At 27.6% G+C, this 19,325-nt stretch overlaps 2 protein-coding genes across 3 annotated transcripts in view; one reads left to right on the top strand and one right to left on the bottom strand.

Annotated features, from left to right (window-relative positions):
* LOC134835867 (cation-independent mannose-6-phosphate receptor) overlaps positions 1-16,710 on the top strand; it is a 44,093-nt gene extending 27,383 nt beyond the window's left edge. Inside the window, exons 4-6 of one of the 2 annotated variants that reach the window (XR_010162233.1) lie at positions 15,741-16,034; positions 16,147-16,242; positions 16,448-16,710. Coding sequence is in view for 1 of the 2 variants with exons in the window: in XM_063850856.1 (XP_063706926.1) it covers positions 15,741-16,034; positions 16,448-16,531 (378 nt within the window). In the remaining variant the exon portion in view is untranslated. The remainder of the gene's footprint in view (positions 1-15,740; positions 16,035-16,146; positions 16,243-16,447) is intronic. The other variant, XM_063850856.1, reaches the window with a different exon arrangement.
* LOC134835865 (protein toll) overlaps positions 1-19,325 on the bottom strand; it is an 85,495-nt gene that overhangs the window by 8,244 nt on the left and 57,926 nt on the right. Inside the window, exon 4 of the mRNA XM_063850854.1 lies at positions 9,141-9,214. The gene's annotated coding sequence lies outside the window, so the exon portion shown is untranslated. The remainder of the gene's footprint in view (positions 1-9,140; positions 9,215-19,325) is intronic.

The following is a 19,325-nucleotide window of genomic DNA, read 5'->3' as shown; positions in this document are numbered from 1 at the left end:
ATTTTTTTTTAAATCAATTTTTATTAATTTTTTTAAAAATTAATTTTTATTTATTTTTTTTTATTAAAAATTTGTTAAAATTTTTAAATTTTAATTTTTAACTTTTTTTAAATTTTATTAAATTTTTTTTAGTAAATTTTCGACCATTTTCATCGACTTTCATTACTTCATTGGCAATTTTCTGTAAAAAATCCCATCCGATAGAGACGTAATTTAGCCAATTACGGTCCATTTGTGCAACGAAACTCATCACAAGAGAGAGACAGAGACAAAGTTTTCGCATCACAAATCTAATCAAAGTCAATTTAATTTGAAAGCATTCATTCATTTATTCATGCCGTTCAACACATAAAAGTTACATAAATTGAATCATATCAACTTGCAGCAAACAACCGAGCTACCAAACTGAAATTTGTGTGCCCAAAAAAAGGAAAATCAAACCCACATGAGTATCATGTTTCATTTGCTTTTGTCTACTTTTTGATTTATTTTCATGTCTCTGTCTCTCGGTTTTTGTCTCTTGAGAATGTTGGACATAATCATTCCAATAAATATGACATTTAAATGCATTGAGGCAAATAAAATCATGTACGAAGGATAAAAAAGGACAATATCGTCCTCCTTTTGTCGCTCTAATCACTCTCGAAGCAATTCTCAGCTGGAAACGAAGCGGTTTGAGTGACAGGTCAAGAAAGAAAGCACAAAGAGTGTCTTGTGGTTTTGCGGGCAAATGTCAAATATTACATTTTATGTCTTTTTTGTGTGATATTTGCCAAAAATTCTCTCCCCATGTCACAATGAGGGAAAAAGGATCCGAAGGACATTGAATTTAAATGGGTGCAAATTAATTTTCGCCTTAAATGTCGTTTTTTGGGGCAAATGAGTGTACGTGAACCGCTCTCGAAAGAGCTTAAAATCCACTTTTACTTTGAAATCCGATTAAAATATTTTTCCACAGAAAATGGGAAGGAAAATTTATTGTCGAGTGGGCAAGGCAAGCACTTCCCTTTTTTTATTTTAACATTTTTCTTTCCCAAGAATTCGTATTTAATGAAATGATACAGAAATAAATTTTACTTTTTTTTTTGATAAATAATAAAACAAGAAATTCTCGTGAAAAACAATTTAGCGTCGATTTACTGAAAAATTCATATTTTCTATGAAGTGCTGATAAAAGCACAAAATTTTCCGAATATTTCGGTCGCTCGAAAATATAAACTCATCGTGAAAAATTTTATTTATTTTTAAGTTATAATAATAAAATAATAAAATTGTGTGTGCCTCAATTTTGCAATGCACACAAAATTTAATAAAATATTTTCTGCTTGTTTTTCGTCGCTCGTTTGACCCGAACTGCACGATGCGTTTTGCAAACACAAATTTGTTTATGTAAATTTTTGTGTCAATTGCCTGTCTCTATCTCTCTCGTTCCCGCTTTCGATGGGAAATTTTTTAGGCGGAAGAAATTAGGAAAAATATTTTAAATTTTTTTTTTGAATTAGCAAAAAGCGATTTACGAATTTTTAACTGTCATTTTTTGAATTGACATTTACGAAATTTTTCTTAAATTTTATGAGAAAATTTTGAATTTTTTGAAGATTTTTTAAGTTTTCATTTCCTCATAATTTGTAATTTTTTTTCAAAATTTTAAAAAATTTCTTAAATGTCAATTTAAAAAAATACCGTTAAAAAATTAAAAATTAATTTTTTGATTTTTTTCTTAAATTATAAAAAAATTACAAATTTTATGAAAAAATTTTAAGTTTTCTTGCCTGTTAGACAAATATCTCAAAAATTTATTTTATTTAAAAAATTAATTTAATTAATTAATGCAATTAAATAATTTTTAATCAATTTAATTTATTTTAAAATTGAGAATTACAATTAAATAAAAATATTAAATTTTTTTTATTAATTTATTTAAAATTTAAATTTTTTTAAAAAATTTTTTTTTTTAATTTTATTAATTTAATTTAATTTTTATTTTATTTTTTTTTAATTTTATTTTATTTTAAATTAAATTAAATTTTAATTTATTTTTTTTTTATTTTTTATATTTTTAAATTTTAAAATGAATTTTATATAAAAAATTATTTTTTTCAATTATTTGTAATTTTTTTTAATTTTCCGTTAAAAAAAAATCAATTTTTTTTTATAAATAATTTGTTAAAAATAAATATTTTTTTAATAATTTTAAAAAATTTCTTAAAATATTTTAGCTAAAAAAAATTTTTTAAATATTTTTAACTCAAATATTTAAAGAAATTTTTGTAAAATGAAATATTTTTCTTTATCGCATCTGCCTAAATGGCATTCTCGAGCGATAGAGAACGATAGAGAGTTCAGCTGGAAAAACTTTTTTTTTCACATAAATATATAAATTTTGTGTTATTATGAAGCTCGTGTCTGTTTGTTCAGTCGCAATTTTCGTAAATTATTTTATTTGAAATGCAATTTTTTCTATGACTAACTAAAATTTTCATCAATTATTCCCTAAATTGACGTTTTTTCTGCTGTCGCAAGCTAAAATGCGAGTCATCTAAATTAATTAAAAAAGGTTTTTTTTGGCATGATTTGTACGAATTTGCAGATAAACTTTTGTGTGACATCTAAATTTTGTGTTATTTTTCTTTCCAGAGACGATAAAAAATACTTTTCTCCGCAAAATTTATGGGAATGTTTAAAGTTTTGCTGCCATACCGCATGTGTCAGCACGCATACGAGCAAAACTTCAAAAATACATATATTATCTGGATTGCCTCTCTCTCGCTCCAGAAACGTAAAAGTATCTCTTTTCTGCCATTTTCGCCGCAATTTCGTATCTGGATTGCTTCTCGCTGTGGAAGGAACGCGCCGCCGACAGATTTAGGTCTCAAAATGGTGTAATAAATATCGTAAAAGTGCACGTCGTGTCACTGATTTATCGGTCCTTCGAGGAAAATGCGCGCGTTTTACTCCTCTTCACTTTTTTTTTGCTTCTCGAAAAAATTGCAATTTTGCGTTGTGAAAATTTGTCGGTCCGAAATGCGGTTTCAAGTTATGTGGTTTGCCAATTTTTACGGTTTTCGAATTTTGACAAAATTTCAACAGAAATCTTTAATTTTAAACTCCCTTTCATGCGAAATATGTTAACCTAATAGCAAAATTACCTTCTTTTGTGAGCGTTTGTTTGATCAATATACACGCACGACGTCGTTCGGAGCTAATTGAAAGTTGTCTGGTTCTATGGCAGCAGAAACAAAGTTGGTTCATTGACCCAAAAGAATTATTTTTTGGACAAAGCGGTGATGAATTTACAAGCGATAATGAGATATTTTCATCAAAATATTACTTTTTGATGGAGATTAAGGCAATTGAAATGCGTTTGATGTCGAACGATGTTGCTTTGATGTGCGATTTTCAATGAGTTTGGGCAGTTGGAGGAATTTTAATTAGTTATTTGTTGTACATTTGAGTTGAAATCCTTCTTTGATTGTTATTGGGTTACGAGAAATTATTTTAAAATTGCTTTTTAGACAAAAATTTGACGTAAAAATTAAATTTAAAATTTTTAACGGTCATTTTTTGAATTGACATTTACAAATTTTTCATTATTAATTTAATTAATTATTTTTATTTCAATTAAAAATTTAAAAAAAAATTTTTTTTCAAAATTTGATAATGAATTAAAAAAGTTTTTAAATTTCATTTCAAAAATTGACCGTTAAAAATTTTATTTTTTTTTTAAATTTTAACCGCCATTTTTTTTTTTTTTTGAATTGATATTTACAATTTTTTATTATTTTAAAGAAAAAAAACTATTTTTTTAATTAAAAATTCAATAAAAAAAAATTTTTTTCTTAAAAATTATATTTAAAATCAAAAAAGTTTGGAAATTTTATTTCAAAAATTGACCTTTAAAAATTTAATTATTTTTAAATTTTTAATTAAAATTTTAACCGCCATTTTTTGAATTGACGTTTATAAATTTTTTTTTATTTTAATGAAAATTAATACAAATATGAAGAAATTTTATTTTTCAATTGAAAAAAAAAAATCTTTCAATTTTATCATAAAAATTTGTTTGAATTAGCGGAAAGCGATTTTCGAATTTTCAACGGTAATTTTTTAAATTGACATTTACGAATTTTTTTCATAAATTATTAAAACAATTATAAATTTTATGAAGATATTTTAAGTTTTCTTGTCTAAAAATTTAAGATAAATTAAAATTTCTTCATAATTTGTGATTTTTTTCATAATTTAAATAAAAATTCGTAAATGTCAATTCAAAAAATTACCGTTAAAAATTTAAATTAATTTTTCTGACATTTTAGTTCATTTGAAGTCATTATCTCTCATTTTCTATCCTCTTAACGATTAAATGCTTCACTCTTCTGCTCATTTTCACCTCAACAAGTTCATAATATGCCCATTTTCGTTGTCGCCGCACTTTTTTTTTCGAACCAATGAGGACAAAAATGCTTCATTTAATATTTAAATACAAACTTTTCCTTCGTTTTTTTCATCCTCTCACCCATTTACATAATAAGTATAACGAATATTTACATGACAAAGTTGCTAAATTGTTCACTTTCACATGCATTTTGCTCTCCGTGTCGTCGTCGTCGTCGTCGCATGAATGATGTGTTGAAATAATTTTTTTGTGACAAAAACTACTTAATAGACGGGCGTTTCATTCCGAGTGCCAAGGAGTAAAAAATTGATGACATTGCATTTTTTTCAATTTTTCAGATTTTTTTTGTCTCTCTCAGAAAAATTGAGAATGAATGAAGGTACGTTTTGTGCATGACATTATAAAATAAATGGCTTTCATAATTTTCTGTCTTTTGAGAGGCTGGGAACGTGATAAAAGCACGCACTTGGATCTTGGCATGAAAAGAGATTTAATAAAAAAAAACACTCAAAAAATGCATGAAAAAAAATTTAACTTTAGATTTCGAAGGAACGTGACACGGCATTACCGCGACGCATAATTCTCTTGTCGATCATGTTTGTCAAAACACTGCAGCAGTCGTAAAGCACTTAGAATACCTGAATAAACAACGAGATTTAATGTCTTTTGCATAATTAATTATCAAGATGATGCTGTTTTCGTGTCTTTTGTCACAACATTGTCTCGAAAACTCGAGCAGAATGGCAACAATAAATGCGAAAAGTGGGGCGATAAAGAACGAAAATGCACTGAATAATGTATTGAGAAGTGCATTAAATGGGAGAAACGAGTGAATTAGTGATGAAAAGGACAGTTAAGGGATTTTTTGAAAGAGTTTTTGGTCAATTTTTCGAATTTTCAGAAAAATTAAGACATTGACAGCTTAAAAAATTTCAAATTTTGACTTTGACAGTTCAAAAAACTTCAAAATTTGACTTTGACAGTTCAAAAAACTTCAAATTTGAATTTGACAGTTCAAGAAACCTCAAAATTTGACATTGACAGTTCAAGAAATGTCAAAATTTGACTTTGACAGTTCAAAAAATTTCAAATTTTGACATTGACAGTTCAAGAAACTTCAAAATTTGACTTTGACAGTTCAAAAAATGTCAAATTTTGACTTTGACAGTTCAAGAAACTTCAAAATTTGACTTTGACAGTTCAAAAAATTTCAAATTTTGACTTTGACAGTTCATGAAATGTCAAAATTTTAGATTTAACAAATGTCAAAATTTGAGATTTGTAGAACTTTTCTCATCATTTTTAACCATAAAACGCCTCAAATTCTTCGAAAATTTCTCATCTTTGTCTATTTCAACAACAAAACCAAAACAAAAAGTCATTACGAGACGACCTACAAACACAATAAAAGACGCAACAAAGTAATGAATGCACGTTCAACGGATAACTAGAGCACCAAACAATGCAACGGAACAAAAATAACAGCCGGAAATACATTTCGTTTCATTACCCGTCGACACTGTCGAGCGATATGTGTTCATTAAGTAAATACCTTCGTCGATTTTAATCCTTCGCATTCCTCTAGCCTTTAACGATGAATCTCCCTTTTGTACATTTCCGGTTTTTGGTTTCCCGTTTTCCCGATTTGTAATTTTTCTTCGGCAGGCGAGGAGGATTTAAACACAGGAAAAATTAAATGTTGCGCGATAAATTATTCATGAGTGACATAATTACCTAAATAACAGCGAAAAAACGCGTGTGACATGCGGGAATCACGGAGGAGGCGGAGGGAACGTGGCAATTTAATTAATATGTTGTCAGAACATCGCGAGAACACGAGAATTTGCCATTTCACGTAATGTTTAATTAATGTCAACGTCTGAGATTTCTTCAAAAAGTCACAAAATTCGAGCGTGGGTCGAAATTCCAAAGAAGAAAAAGAAGAATGGGAGAAGACAAAAGCGAGACAGACACACACAAAATAACGAGGAATGATTTATTAAACGGTAAAATACTTCCTTCTTTAATTTTGTGTGTTCGAGTTTCATATTTTATCATTATTATTATAAAGTTTCTGTCGGAAAGAAGAAGACGAAGTAATACTTTGTGTAACAAATTTCCTTCAATATTTTGTCTGTCTACGCTCGCATTGTGTTAAAAAGATGCGTAACAACAGACAAAAATATAAATAATGACAAAAGTAATGAATGTTTATTTAGAATAATCATGAATGGGAATGATGATGAATCGTTGGTTTTCGATCATTTTTCATAAAAAAAAAATTTGAATAGAGTGAAAAAAAAAATTTAAAGTAATTTAAAATTTTTCAATAAAAAAATTAAAAGTAAAAAAAAAATAATTTAAAAGAATTTTCAACATAAAAAGAAAATTAATTCATAAATTATTGAAAAATTATTCAATAGAGGGCGCTTTAAATTAAAAAAATCGTATAAAGTGAAAGTTTTGCCGTTAGATGGCGCTTTATTTGAATTAAAAATTAATTTTTTGAGCAAATTGTAAATATTTAGTCAATAGATGTCGCTTTAACAATTAAACAGTAGATGACGCTATATTTGGTAAAAATAATTTTTATAAAAACTTGTCAATAGAGGGCGTTGTAACAGTTAAAATATTAATTTTATTCCAAATTTTTCAAAATTTAGTCGATAGAGGGCGTTTTTACAATTAAAATGTTTATTTTCTTCCAAATTTTGTCAAGAGAGGGCAAAAACTTTTAATTTAAAAGTAAAAAAAATACTTCTATAAAGCGCCATCTATTGATTAATTTAGAAAAATTTTGGTAGTTATTCAATAATTAACTTAAATAATCTTTAATTAAATTAAAAAGTTAATTTTTTACCAAAAAAAAAATCTAAATTAAACAGTAGATGGCGCTTTATAGAAGTAAAATTCTTTTTTTTTTAACTTTTTGTCCTCTGTTGACTAAATTTGGAAGAAAATAAACTTTTTAATTGTAAAAACGCCCTCTATCGAGTAAATTTTGAAAAATCTGGAAGAAAATTTATATTTTTATTTTTACAACGCCCTCTATTGACAATTTGTTAAATTAATTAATTTTTTAAATTATTTTTTTATCCTTAAATTAAAACTTTTTGTCAAAAATTTAATTTTTTTTTCGATCAGTAGCTTCAATTTTTCAACTTTCAAAAATCATTTTGTAAACTTTTGCTTTTCAAAATATAATTTTATGACAAATTCCTCAACAAATAAGGAAGAAACAGCAAAATTTTATCACAAAATCGAGGAAAAGAACAATTATTTCATGCAAATGAGCACATTTTCTGATTAAATTGCGTGTGAGACTCGACTTTGTCAAACTAAATCTATCACTTCACCTGCTCTGTGAATAAAATATAATCACAACAATGTTCTGCCTCATCTAATTTCGTGTACGTGTGCAACGAATTTAATGCAAGCAATCCCTTGAGGTCTTGCATTGTGCATGGCAAAAAGTGGAAATGATAACACACGTTATAATTTTATATGCAAATAATATGAAATATAAATGCATGCAAGGCTCGTCCCGTAACAAGAAAAACCTTTTACTGTTATTATTATGCGATATTTTGGGCCGACGTCGTCGTTGTTCTGCGCAGAAAGTCGAGCAGAGCAAAGCAAAGCCAAGCCAGACACATATAATTATATTTATTATTACGGATTCATTATTAATGCTGTTTTTGTTTATTTATAAAATTTTCAGTCCTCTCTCGCCTTCCTTTTGAACGACAACGACGACGACGTGGCTCGTTGCAGATATTCTTCTAATTTGTGAATAATTTGCATTTGTGTGTTCGTCGCTCATGTTAGGGAAAATATGATGATGATAAGATTATGTCTGATGTGACAGAAAAGCTAATGAGTGCAGTTTGTCGTGTCATGTCGTTATGCGAGTTCATATGGGGTGCTAAGCGAGAAAGGTGAATGTGAAGTCTAATTAAGAGATAAAGTGTGGCAAGGCACAAAAGATGCATTGTGCGGAGGTTGTTTTCATTAATTTTTATCTTTGGGCAACAGAAACATGGCAGAAAATTATGATGAAAAGGCAAAAATTGAAGCTACTGATTAAAAAAAATAAAATTTTTGACAAAAAGTTTATGGTTTGATACGAAAATTGAAAATTTTGTTAAATAAAGCGCCATCTGATGGCAAAATTTAACTTCGTTTAAGAGAAAATTAACTTTTTATTAAATAAAGCGCCATCTGATGGCAAAATTTTTACTTCGTTTAAGAGAAAATTAACTTTTTATTAAATTAAGCGCCATCTAATGGAAAAATTTTTACTTCTCTTTGAAGAAAATGAAATTTTTGTTTTAAAAAGCGCCATCTACTGTATGAATTTCTATTGAATTATGTAAAAAACAAACTTTTTCTTATATAAAGCGCCATCTAACGTCTAAATTGTAACTTTTCATTCAAAATTTTTCAAATTTCCTTCGAATAATAGAAGAAAATTTGTCAGAAATGAACAAACGTTCATTTCAAGAACACTTCAAACCATAAAACTCTTCAAAATTAATCAAAATGTCCTTTAATATCATCTTATCTAACCAATTTTCATCACACTTGACTTGCCAAAGCACTTCACTTGTCATCAAAAGTTGTTTGTAAGAACGTCAAACTAATTAAACTGCATTTGTTGAGTAAACAAACAAATCTCTCTTCCTCCTCAATGTTTGTTTACCTTCTAAGACTAATTAATTATAAACAAAAACGTCTTTCTCACCTTTTCTCGACTTTCTTCGTCGAGGTTATCTCCGAGTTCAATCGACAAATCTTCCTCGGCGATGCAATAAAAATCTGAAAAGAAAACAAGAAAAGTAAAATTTAATATCATTGTTTCGTTATCGTCGATAAATTTCTTCGTTTTTCTCATGGATTCGCGGCTTTGAGATTACTTAAGATTAACATCGTCATAATAATAACAACAATTGCGTTGGGAAGTGAGAAACGCAAAGAAGCGAGACAAATAACGGGCACATTTGTAAGGCAATTTGCATATAAATAGCCTTTAAATGGTCATCTTATCTTATTTATATGCAAATATTACCGAGAAGAAGCTCCAAGAAGACCAAAAAGGTGCAATTCGAGTTGAAAATTAACTTTTTTTTTGTGACACAGTTAAGCTCTACTTGAAAGTTTTTTGCACACAAAAGTCATCCTTTGGCGATAACCGATAATAAAATAACAACTTTTTGTATATTTTGCCGTAGAATAGAGTCAACTTCAGTAATTGCTCTGATTTTGTGTGTGTTCGAGTCTGTTTATATGTGTGATTAAAAGTTTGTTAAAAGAAAACCATATAAGCCGCAAAATAATCGTTTCATGTTTAACACACGTTTTATACTTGTCTCGTGTGGAAATTGGAGTCATATGAGGACGATGGCTTTTCAACTGAAGGTTTTTCTGTTTTTGAAAACATGGAAATTAGCTTTTTTTGTTGAAAAATTTACTTTATAAAACTACTATTTAGTTGAAAAATGAACTAAAACGCCCTCTATCGGATAAATTTTCACTTTAATTGACGAAAAATTAAGTTTTTCTGAAATAAAGCGCCCTCTAACGGATAAATTTTTATTTCTTACGAGTCAAAATGAACTTTTTGTTTTATAAAGCGCCATCTTGTGGATAAATTTTTACTTCTTACAACGAAAAATGAACTTTTTAATAAATTAAGCGCCCTCTATCGGATAAATTTTCACTTTATTTGATGAAAATTTAAGTTTTTCTGAAATAAAGCGCCCTCTAACGGATAAATTTTAACTTTATTTGATGAAAATTTAAGTTTTTTTTAAACAAAGCGCCCTCTGACGTATAAAATTTTATTTCTAACGAGTCGAAATGAATTTTTTGTAATATAAAGCGCCATCTAACGTATAAATTTTTACTTTTTACGACAAAAAATGAACTTTTTATTAAATAAAGCGCCATCTATTGCTTAAATTAACTCTATGAACCGAAAATTTTCATTTAAAAGTTCATACTGAAAGTCTCTTAAACTCAAATATTGACTTTCAAAAAGCAAACTCTTCGATTTTCTTTTAAATAATCCCCGCCCGCAACTCTGCAACAACTATTTATCTTTCAAGTACTCAAGAACAGATTATTATTACCTTAAATTTATTATGAATAGCTTCCTCCGATGTTATTTTGTGTTTGTTTATGCTACACCCCAAACATTACACAGTCACACAGAAGCAAAAAAAAAACTAATAGAAAAGAAGCAGGAAGCCTTTTAAATATTCATGTGCACGTTCTACCGTTCATTCCTTCGCTCTTCTTCTTCTTATTATTTACTGGCAAGAAATTGAGTTAAAATTGTTTGTGTTTCCCATACCATTCGCTCTCGCACAAAATACGGGATAAAACTTTTAGCAGCAAAGGAGAGAAAGAACTTCTTCTCGTAACCACGACGATAATCGTTATTTGAATGTCTCATGTGTGCAAAAATTACGCCACACTAGCTAGACTTTTAATTCAAACAAATAATTTTCTTATCTACATATTTGTCTTTTTCCTCTAATACACTTTACTTTTCCTATTATCTCAGGCACACACATGAATTTTACAAATGTACGAGAAACAAAAGACGGTACTTTTTACTTAAAATTTACTCTGTTAACTAAATAAAAGGAGAATTTTATGTCGGTATGTAATTTTCTGTTTGAATTGTGGAATAATATGCGGAATTTTTAGTTAAAAATTGGATTTATTTGCTTTTGTGTTTGCTCATGAGGTAAAATTTTACCAATTTTATTTAAAAAATTAAATTTTAATTTATAAAGCGCCATCTATTGTCAAATTTATCAATTGAAATGCATAAAAATTAATATAAAGCGCCCTCCTTTGTTTGATTTTTGACTTCAAACGCATAAAAGTTACTTTTTTTGTGATATAAAGCGCCATCTATTGATTAATTTAGAACTTCTAATTCATAAAAATTAACTTTTTACGAAATAAAGCGCCATCTGTTGGATAAATTTTTATTTTCAATCAATTAAGTGCCCTCTAACGGGAAAAAATTTCAATTTTAATTTTATAAAACGCCATCTATCGTATAAATTTTTAAAAATTTTAACTTTTAAAGCAAAAAATTAACTTTTTAATTAATAAAGCGCCATCTATTGTCTAAAATCTTTAAAACTTTAAGATTTGCTTGAAAAAAAATCTGACGTCAAAGCAAAAATTGGATTAAAATTTCACACAAACACACACGAAAAATGTTTGCGGATAAAATGTTTGTGGCTCCCTATATTAGCCAAGGCACCCAAAAAGCATCCCAAAAATGTAAAAAGAAACAAATGTTACAAGCGCAAACAAGAAAATATCGGGGAAAAGGGTTTCTATTTGAAAAGGATCGACATTTGATAAACATGATGTTTGTCTTGAGCCAACATTCGAAGACGACGACGACGTCAGCAATGTAAAAAGATGAAGTTTCAAGACACATTTCTTGGCAAATATTTAGACGTTTTTCGGGTCATTCACACCAAAAAACACACATCGAGACAAACAAGGAGTGAGACAGGTATTTAACATGACAGCAAATTACATCCTGATATCATAACAAAAAGTCGGAAGTATTGCAAGGATTTTCAGAAAAGTTGAAAAATTTTTTTTTGTTGAATTTTTAGTTTTACAGATGTTCTGTTTCGATGGTTGTTGATGAACAACAGAAACAGAGACAGAGCAAAAAATGCTTGCACAGCAAAAAATACGCAAAAACTTTAACAAAATTGGATTGTTTTTCTCTCTCTCGTGTGAGTGTGTTCGATGTCGACACGACAAAAGTACAACAATTTCCAATATGTTAAAAGGAATTGTGTTTAATGTTCAAAACATCTGAAAATATTTAAGGCTGTCCTGTTTTCCGTTTTGCTCTCTTTGTGTCATTATGCTTGTCCAATAAAACAGGGACTTGAGTTGAAATTGAAAGTTTTTGTTTTATAAAGCGCCCTCTAACGTATAAATTTTAATTTTTTTCGTTAAAAATATTTTTTCAATAATATTCATATATTTCGATTCAAAATAAACTTTTTGTATTATAAAGCGACATCTTTTGTCAAAAATTTAAATTCCTTAATAAAACGCCCTCTATCGGCAAAAATTTTGACTTTAAATAAAGCGCCATCTAACGTTAAAATTTTAATTCCTCATGTAAAAATAATTTTTTGTCTTTCAAAATTTTAAATTTAAAAAAAAAATGACTTTGACTCAGTTTTTGATTTAGTTTTCAAAGCAAAACTATGTCAAAGAAAAAATTTTTTTTCAGTTTCAATTTTTTGGCAGTTTTGAGTTATAAAATGATTAAAAATGAAAATTTCTGACATAATTTTTTTGTCAAAAATTTTTTGTTTTTTCTTCAATAAAGCGCCATCTGTTGTCAAAATTTTAAATTTTTTAATAAAACGTTCTCTATCGGCAAAAATGTTAACTTTTTTAAACTAAAAGCGCCATCTAACGTCTAAATTTTTATTAAATTCAAGAAAATTGAATTTTTATCCCTTTAAAGTTTATTTCCGTATCCATCTCTGCATTGAAACTCATTTCACACAAAAAAAAAATGGAAAAATAATTTTATTTTCCAAAATTATCATAAAATCATTATGAAAAAGCTTTCGCTGTCCCTCCCTAACATTCATTTTTCGAATGAATATTTTTTGTAGTTGTTGTTGTTGCTTTTGCGTCGGATAGTAGTTGGATGTCTGCCAAAAACAACTTTTCATAGCGTAATATTAGGGAAGTAAGCAACAAACTTTTTTGTCGTTTTTTTTTCGTGTAAAAGGCAACTTTAAAAAAAAATAACAAAAAATTCGAAGAAGAGCAAGCTCGTAATAACTTGATCCAATTTGGGGTCTCGAAAGCTGTAAATGAGGAATAATGGATGGATATGATGATGATAATATTATGCAAGGCAAAAGGAAAACGAGACACAAAAACAACGAGGATTTGTTATTATTCGTCGCATGTTCATATACGCAATGGAAGGGAGGAAGGAAAATGTACCGAAAATGTAACAAAACAAGGAAATTTATCTTTTAATGACATCATGTCGCATTCAAAATACTTTGAATATAGATGAGCTTGGGAGTAGAAAAGCAACGAAAGGCATGTAAGAAGGAAGATGGTAGAAGTTGGTGACAAGGCAGATGATGGAAACTTGTTCTTGGATGTTTTTTTAAGGAGTTTGTTTGATTGAAATTGTCGAAAAAGTTAATTTTTCGGGATGGAAAATTAGTCAAAATTAAAATTTGAATAATTTTTGATTCAAAAAATTTCATTTTGAGAGTCTAAAAAGACTTTTTAATTGTTAAAGCGCCATCTGTTGACTAAATTTTAACTTTTCGTGATAAAAACGCCCTCTAATGGCAAAAATTTTGACTTTTTATCAAAATTTAATTCTATAAAGCGCCCTCTAACGTCAAAATTTTCAATTTTAATGCAAAAAATCAAACTTTTTCTTTATTAAAGCGCCATCTATTGACTAAATTTTAACTTTTCGTGACAAAAACGCCCTCTAATGGCAAAAAATTTGACTTTTTATTAAAATTAGAGCGCCAATTGACTAAATTTAACTTTTTGTGAGCGCCCTCTAACAAAAAATTTGTCAAAATTTTCAATTTTAATGCAAAAAATCAAACTTTTTCTTTTATAAAGCGCCATCTATTGACTAAAACTTCAACCAAAGTCTTATAAAATCCCCATTAGAACAAAATCCTACCATTTAGCATTACGTGACAATCCTGCAATACTTTATCATCATCTCTCCAAACCATTCTTCGGATGAAAAAGACGACAGACCATGTTTTGTTGTTATTATTATTCAAAAGTATTTATAATATAATTTTATGATGCAAAACATTTAAAACGGAGAATGTCGTCGGAGAAGAAACGGAAATGACTTGACAAGAAATTTCTGTCTCTGCACAATGTGCGATTTAAGTGATGCATGAAAATGCGAGTGTGACCTCAAACTTTTGCATTGTTGTGCATTCTCATTGTTCCTGAATGGTATTATTATGCAACTTTTGCTCATTTGACGACAAAATAATTGTGTTTCTCCTGCCCAGACGATGCTGAATGTGCATTTTTCTCCTTTTTTCGTCGCAAAAACACGAACAAAAAGTCACAAAGAAATCAATTTTCTGCATTTTTTCATCATTACTACCATTTTTAACGAGAAAAAAGTTTCTTTTGTGTCACAAAATTAGCAAACACAAACACAGGAACAATGAGAAAAGGGAAGAAAAGCATAAAAAGAGCCATTGTGTGGCGTAACGAATGTCGCTTTGATCGTCGTTGTCATGTAAATGTTGTCATCTCACATGTCGTGCAATGCAGATTTTCCCCATTTTTCCGCTGCTTGATGCCTTTTTTTGTTCGTTTTTGTCATATCGTACTCGTTCAAATATTTTTCTACCGCAGATTTCGATTAAATTTTGCAGGATCAATATTTTGGCATGTCTTTGACTCGCTCGAATCCATATCAAAATCCATTGTTATTATTAATAAACAGGGAAACGTGCGTGCCTGCAATATCATTTATTTATGCATGACTTTCTCGTGTGTGTGTGAAAGTCTGTTACAGAAAGGAAACGCTCTTTTTTTAATAAAAGATGGCATGAAAGATGCTGCCTTGTGTGTTTGTTTGCCTTTTCTCTTTATTTTTCCTCCTTTTTTGCGTTACATTGTCTCTGGCATGCATTTAGACGCGATATGAGACGTGATACGAACGGAAAATAGTGAGACGAGTGTTTTATTAAGATCTCCCTTTGCATATTTTATGATGATATGAGACATTGTTTTACTTAAAGATGCTCTGATTTTCTCATTTTTGTCTTTTCTTGTTTTACTTTAGACGGAGAAATGTTTAATTTAGATTTCTTTTGTGAGAAAATGAAGATTTTTTACGGTAAAGCGCCCTCTGATGGCAAAATTTTAACTTTTAATGAAGAAAAATTAACTTTTTGTATAATAAAGTGCCCTCTAACGGCAAAATTTTAACTTTTAATGAAGAAAAATGAAATTTTTGTATAATAAAGATGGCAAAATTTTAAATTTTAATGAAAGAAAATTAACTTTTTGTATAATAAAGCGCACTCTAACGGCAAAATCTCGCACAACTCGCATAACTCTTGAGGAAAAAAAATTAACTTTTTGTATATTGAAGCGCCATCTGTTGTTTAAAATTTAACGTATTTTTCCATTCTTATTTAATAAAGCGCCATCTATCGTACAAATTTTCACTTTTCTCAAAAAAAAAATTTTTTTTGCTAAAATTAAATTCAAATTTTAATTTTCTTCTTTTTTTCTCATTTAATTTCAGGCTGAGCAATGTTATCTTGAACTTCATATGACGACGCCTCTCGTTTGCCCGATGCTCGGAGTGAATTTAGACCCAAACAACGACGAAGAAACATCAACAACGACATCGATGCCTCCAAAACACGAAGAAATAATTGGAAAACGAGGAAGTCACGTGACTTTAACAGTTTTTCTTGTTCTCACAATTTGTTCGGGAATCGGCATTGGATGGTTTTACGTGATGAAATCGCCCGAAAGACGTCATCGAGTGCTCGGATTGTTCCGACGAAACACAGGATCTGTTCATTATTCAAGGGTAAGTTTTAATTTTTAAATAAAAAAAAAAAAAATTTTTGAAGTTAATTTTTCATTTTTTATAATTTACGTTTCGTCACGTGGTTTGTACAAAAATTAACTTAACTTTACAGGACTCCCTCTTTGAATGCTAGATCGCTTTTTGTTATAAATAGTTGAATTTTGCACGAAAATGTATTATTTTAAGAATATTTAAAAGATCTGATAAGGTAAATATGAGACTCTTGGGTGTTGAAATGGGCACGTGACTAACTCTACTAACAAATTTCCGACTTTTCAAAAGAAATTTTAACCAAAAAAAAATTTTTAGAAGGGATTTGTGGCTTGCTTTTCTATTAAAAACTCCTTTAAATGTTTATTTTACATTTAAAAAATTTTGAAAATTACAAAAAATTAAAATTCTTTCTTTTTTAGGTAAATGGCGACGCAGATACAGATCTCCTCACAGTTCGTACAAGCAGCATCGACGAAAGCGACGATGATGAATTGATAATTTAAACCAAATAAAGACGCAACTTACTTATTTTCTTACTTAATTAACCTAAAAAACTGCTTAGAAGTATAGAAAACTGTGATCGCCAAAAAGAAGAAAAAATATCTAGTCTACTCAGGAAGCAGTTTAAAGAAAAGGCCTTTTTAATAAAATTACTTTTTATAATTAAAAGATTGTTAAAAACTATTACCTTTAAAAATAAAGTTTAGTAAAATTTTATCGATTGATTTTTTTTTTTCACGTTTCTCGTCAACTGTGAGAAAAACTTTGATAACAATACATGACAACTTTTTTTTTGTAGAAAAAATGTGAAAGAAAGAAGACAGAAAAATAAATGAGGAAAAAAAATCGATGGAAAAAAGTACAAACAAAGAAACATCATCAGAAACACACACAGAGAAAGAGGGAAAAAAACACAAAAAGAGGACGTCGTTGTTGAATAAAATTGCAATAAAGTCGAAAGTTTATATGGGATTTCTTGTTAAATTGTGAAAAAATTACGTTTGAAACTTTAAATATTTAAAAAATTTCTCAAGATTCAATATTTAATTAAAATTTTTATTAAATTTTTATATTTTGCTTAATTTATTATATTAAAATTATATTTATGAAAAAAAATATTTAAAAAAAAATAATTTCAAATTAAATTTTAATAAAAAAAAATTTGAAAATAATGTTTGTCAAAATTTTTAAATTATTTTTCGCAAGATTTGATATCAAATTAAAATATTTTAAAATTAAAATTTTTTTTTCAATAATTTTTAGAATTTTTTGCGAATATTCAATTTTTAAAATAAAAAATTATTGAAAAATTTTAAAGATAATGAAAATTTTAAATATTTCAAAAAATTAATTTTTAAACTAATTTTATGATTTCAAAGCTCATTATTTAATTTTTTTTATTCAAAATTTTATAATTTTTGATAAAAAAATTAATAAAGAAATAAAATTTTTAATTAAAATTAATTTTTAAAAAATCTAAACTGACAACAATATTTTCAATAAAATTTCCTTTTTTAAATAATTTAAAAAATAATAAATTCTTATTAAAATTGAAAATATAAATTCTATTAAATTATTTTTTAAATTCTTATTCCTATTAAAATTTTTCTTATGATTTTGTAAAAAAAATTAAATTATTTTCAAATTGCAAAATTTTTACTAATATTTTAAAACTTTTTAATAATTTTTTTTTTTTGAAACAAAAATTTAAACTTAAAAAAAACTATAAAATTATGAAAATTAATAAAAATTGTTGAAATAATAAAAGTATTAAAATTTTTAATTTTTTTAATATTTTTTTTTAATTTAAATTTTTATTTCTTTATTTTTTTTTATTTTTTTTTTTGAAAATTATTTTAAAAAATCTTAAAAATAATTTTTCATATGATTTTGAAAAAAAATTTAAATTATTTTCAAATTGTAAAATATTTAATTTTTTTTAATAATTTTCAAAAAGAAAAAAAATTAATCAAAAATGAAAATTATGAAAAAAAAAATTTATATTTAAAAATATTATTAAAAATTGAAAATAAAAAATTTTTAAATATTTTTTTTATCAAAATTTAATGAAAATTCGATCATTTAATCGCAAAAAAAAAATCAATTGCGAGACTTCAATTTTTCGCAATGAACGCGTAATATACATTGCATACTCAGATAACAACAAGTGACTTTTTTTCCTCATTTTTCACTATTTTTTATATGTTTTCTCCCTTCACATCATCACAAGATGCCATACAACTTATTCTAATAAAATTGAAGCAAGAAGCTCCTTTTTTTCAGAATATTTTCGTAACACACTGCCACAATTGCTTTTATATTAAACTTTGTCTGTGAAGAAAAATAGTGACGCGATTTTAAATTTTTTCAACAAAATTGCTTTTTGAAACTTTTTTTCTGTACTTTAGAATTTCACGTGAAATGTCATCAACGAATCACGCGCGCATGTTGTTGACATGTTTACTCGCAAGTACACTCGCTCGGGCTTTTCCCGCTTGTTTTTTCGCGATAATCCCCGTGATTTACTCCAAAATTACTGTTTACTCACTTTTCGCGCAAACACTTTTTTTTCATATTTGGCACGAAAAATGCTCAAGACTCCCCCGTGAAACGTGCTTTTTCGCTGCGAGACGTAAAAATAACAATAACGGTAACTGTTCAATATCATAAAAAAATATTTTTTAAACGCCACACGGCGCAAAGACGTCGCTTTAGATGACAGTACATTCATTATTACGATAATAATCATAATAAAAAATTCGTTGTTGTTGTTTTTTTTCTGCGCGTCTTCTTCTTCGGATATCTTCCACGGAGTGCATTGTTCGACTTTTAAAACAGCGTTTCTCATGAATATTTTATTGTGTCGCAAAATAAAATGACTTTTCGTTAAAGTACGGCGAAATGCTTCGGCAACAGGGAGATATTATTATTTAACGTTATCGTGCCATCGCACATGAAATAGTAAAATATTGCCAAAAATAAGTATTAGAGCGACTTTTTAAATAAATAATATCGAATTCGATTCGATTTGAATTGAGTACGGATAAAAAAAAAGAGCTAAGCAGCGAAATTTCCTTCGACAAATATACATAAATAATGGGCTTCCAAAGAGAGACCGAACGATTTTACTGCAGTATTTTCGTTATCGCATTCGGAATTATTTTTAAAAAAATTATTTTGGCATTTTTGAGGTCTGTAATTGAAAAAATTAAAAAAAAAATCATAAAAATTATTTAAAAAAAATATTTCTTTTAAATTGAGAAAAATTCGGAAAAAACAAAACTTTTAAAAAATTTA

The sequence above is a fragment of the Culicoides brevitarsis genome, chromosome 3 (genome assembly GCF_036172545.1).
Source record: "Culicoides brevitarsis isolate CSIRO-B50_1 chromosome 3, AGI_CSIRO_Cbre_v1, whole genome shotgun sequence".
NCBI lineage: Eukaryota > Metazoa > Arthropoda > Insecta > Diptera > Ceratopogonidae > Culicoides > Culicoides brevitarsis.
The sequence above is the reverse complement of the archived record's forward strand: the minus strand, read 5'-3'. Positions and strand labels throughout refer to the sequence as shown.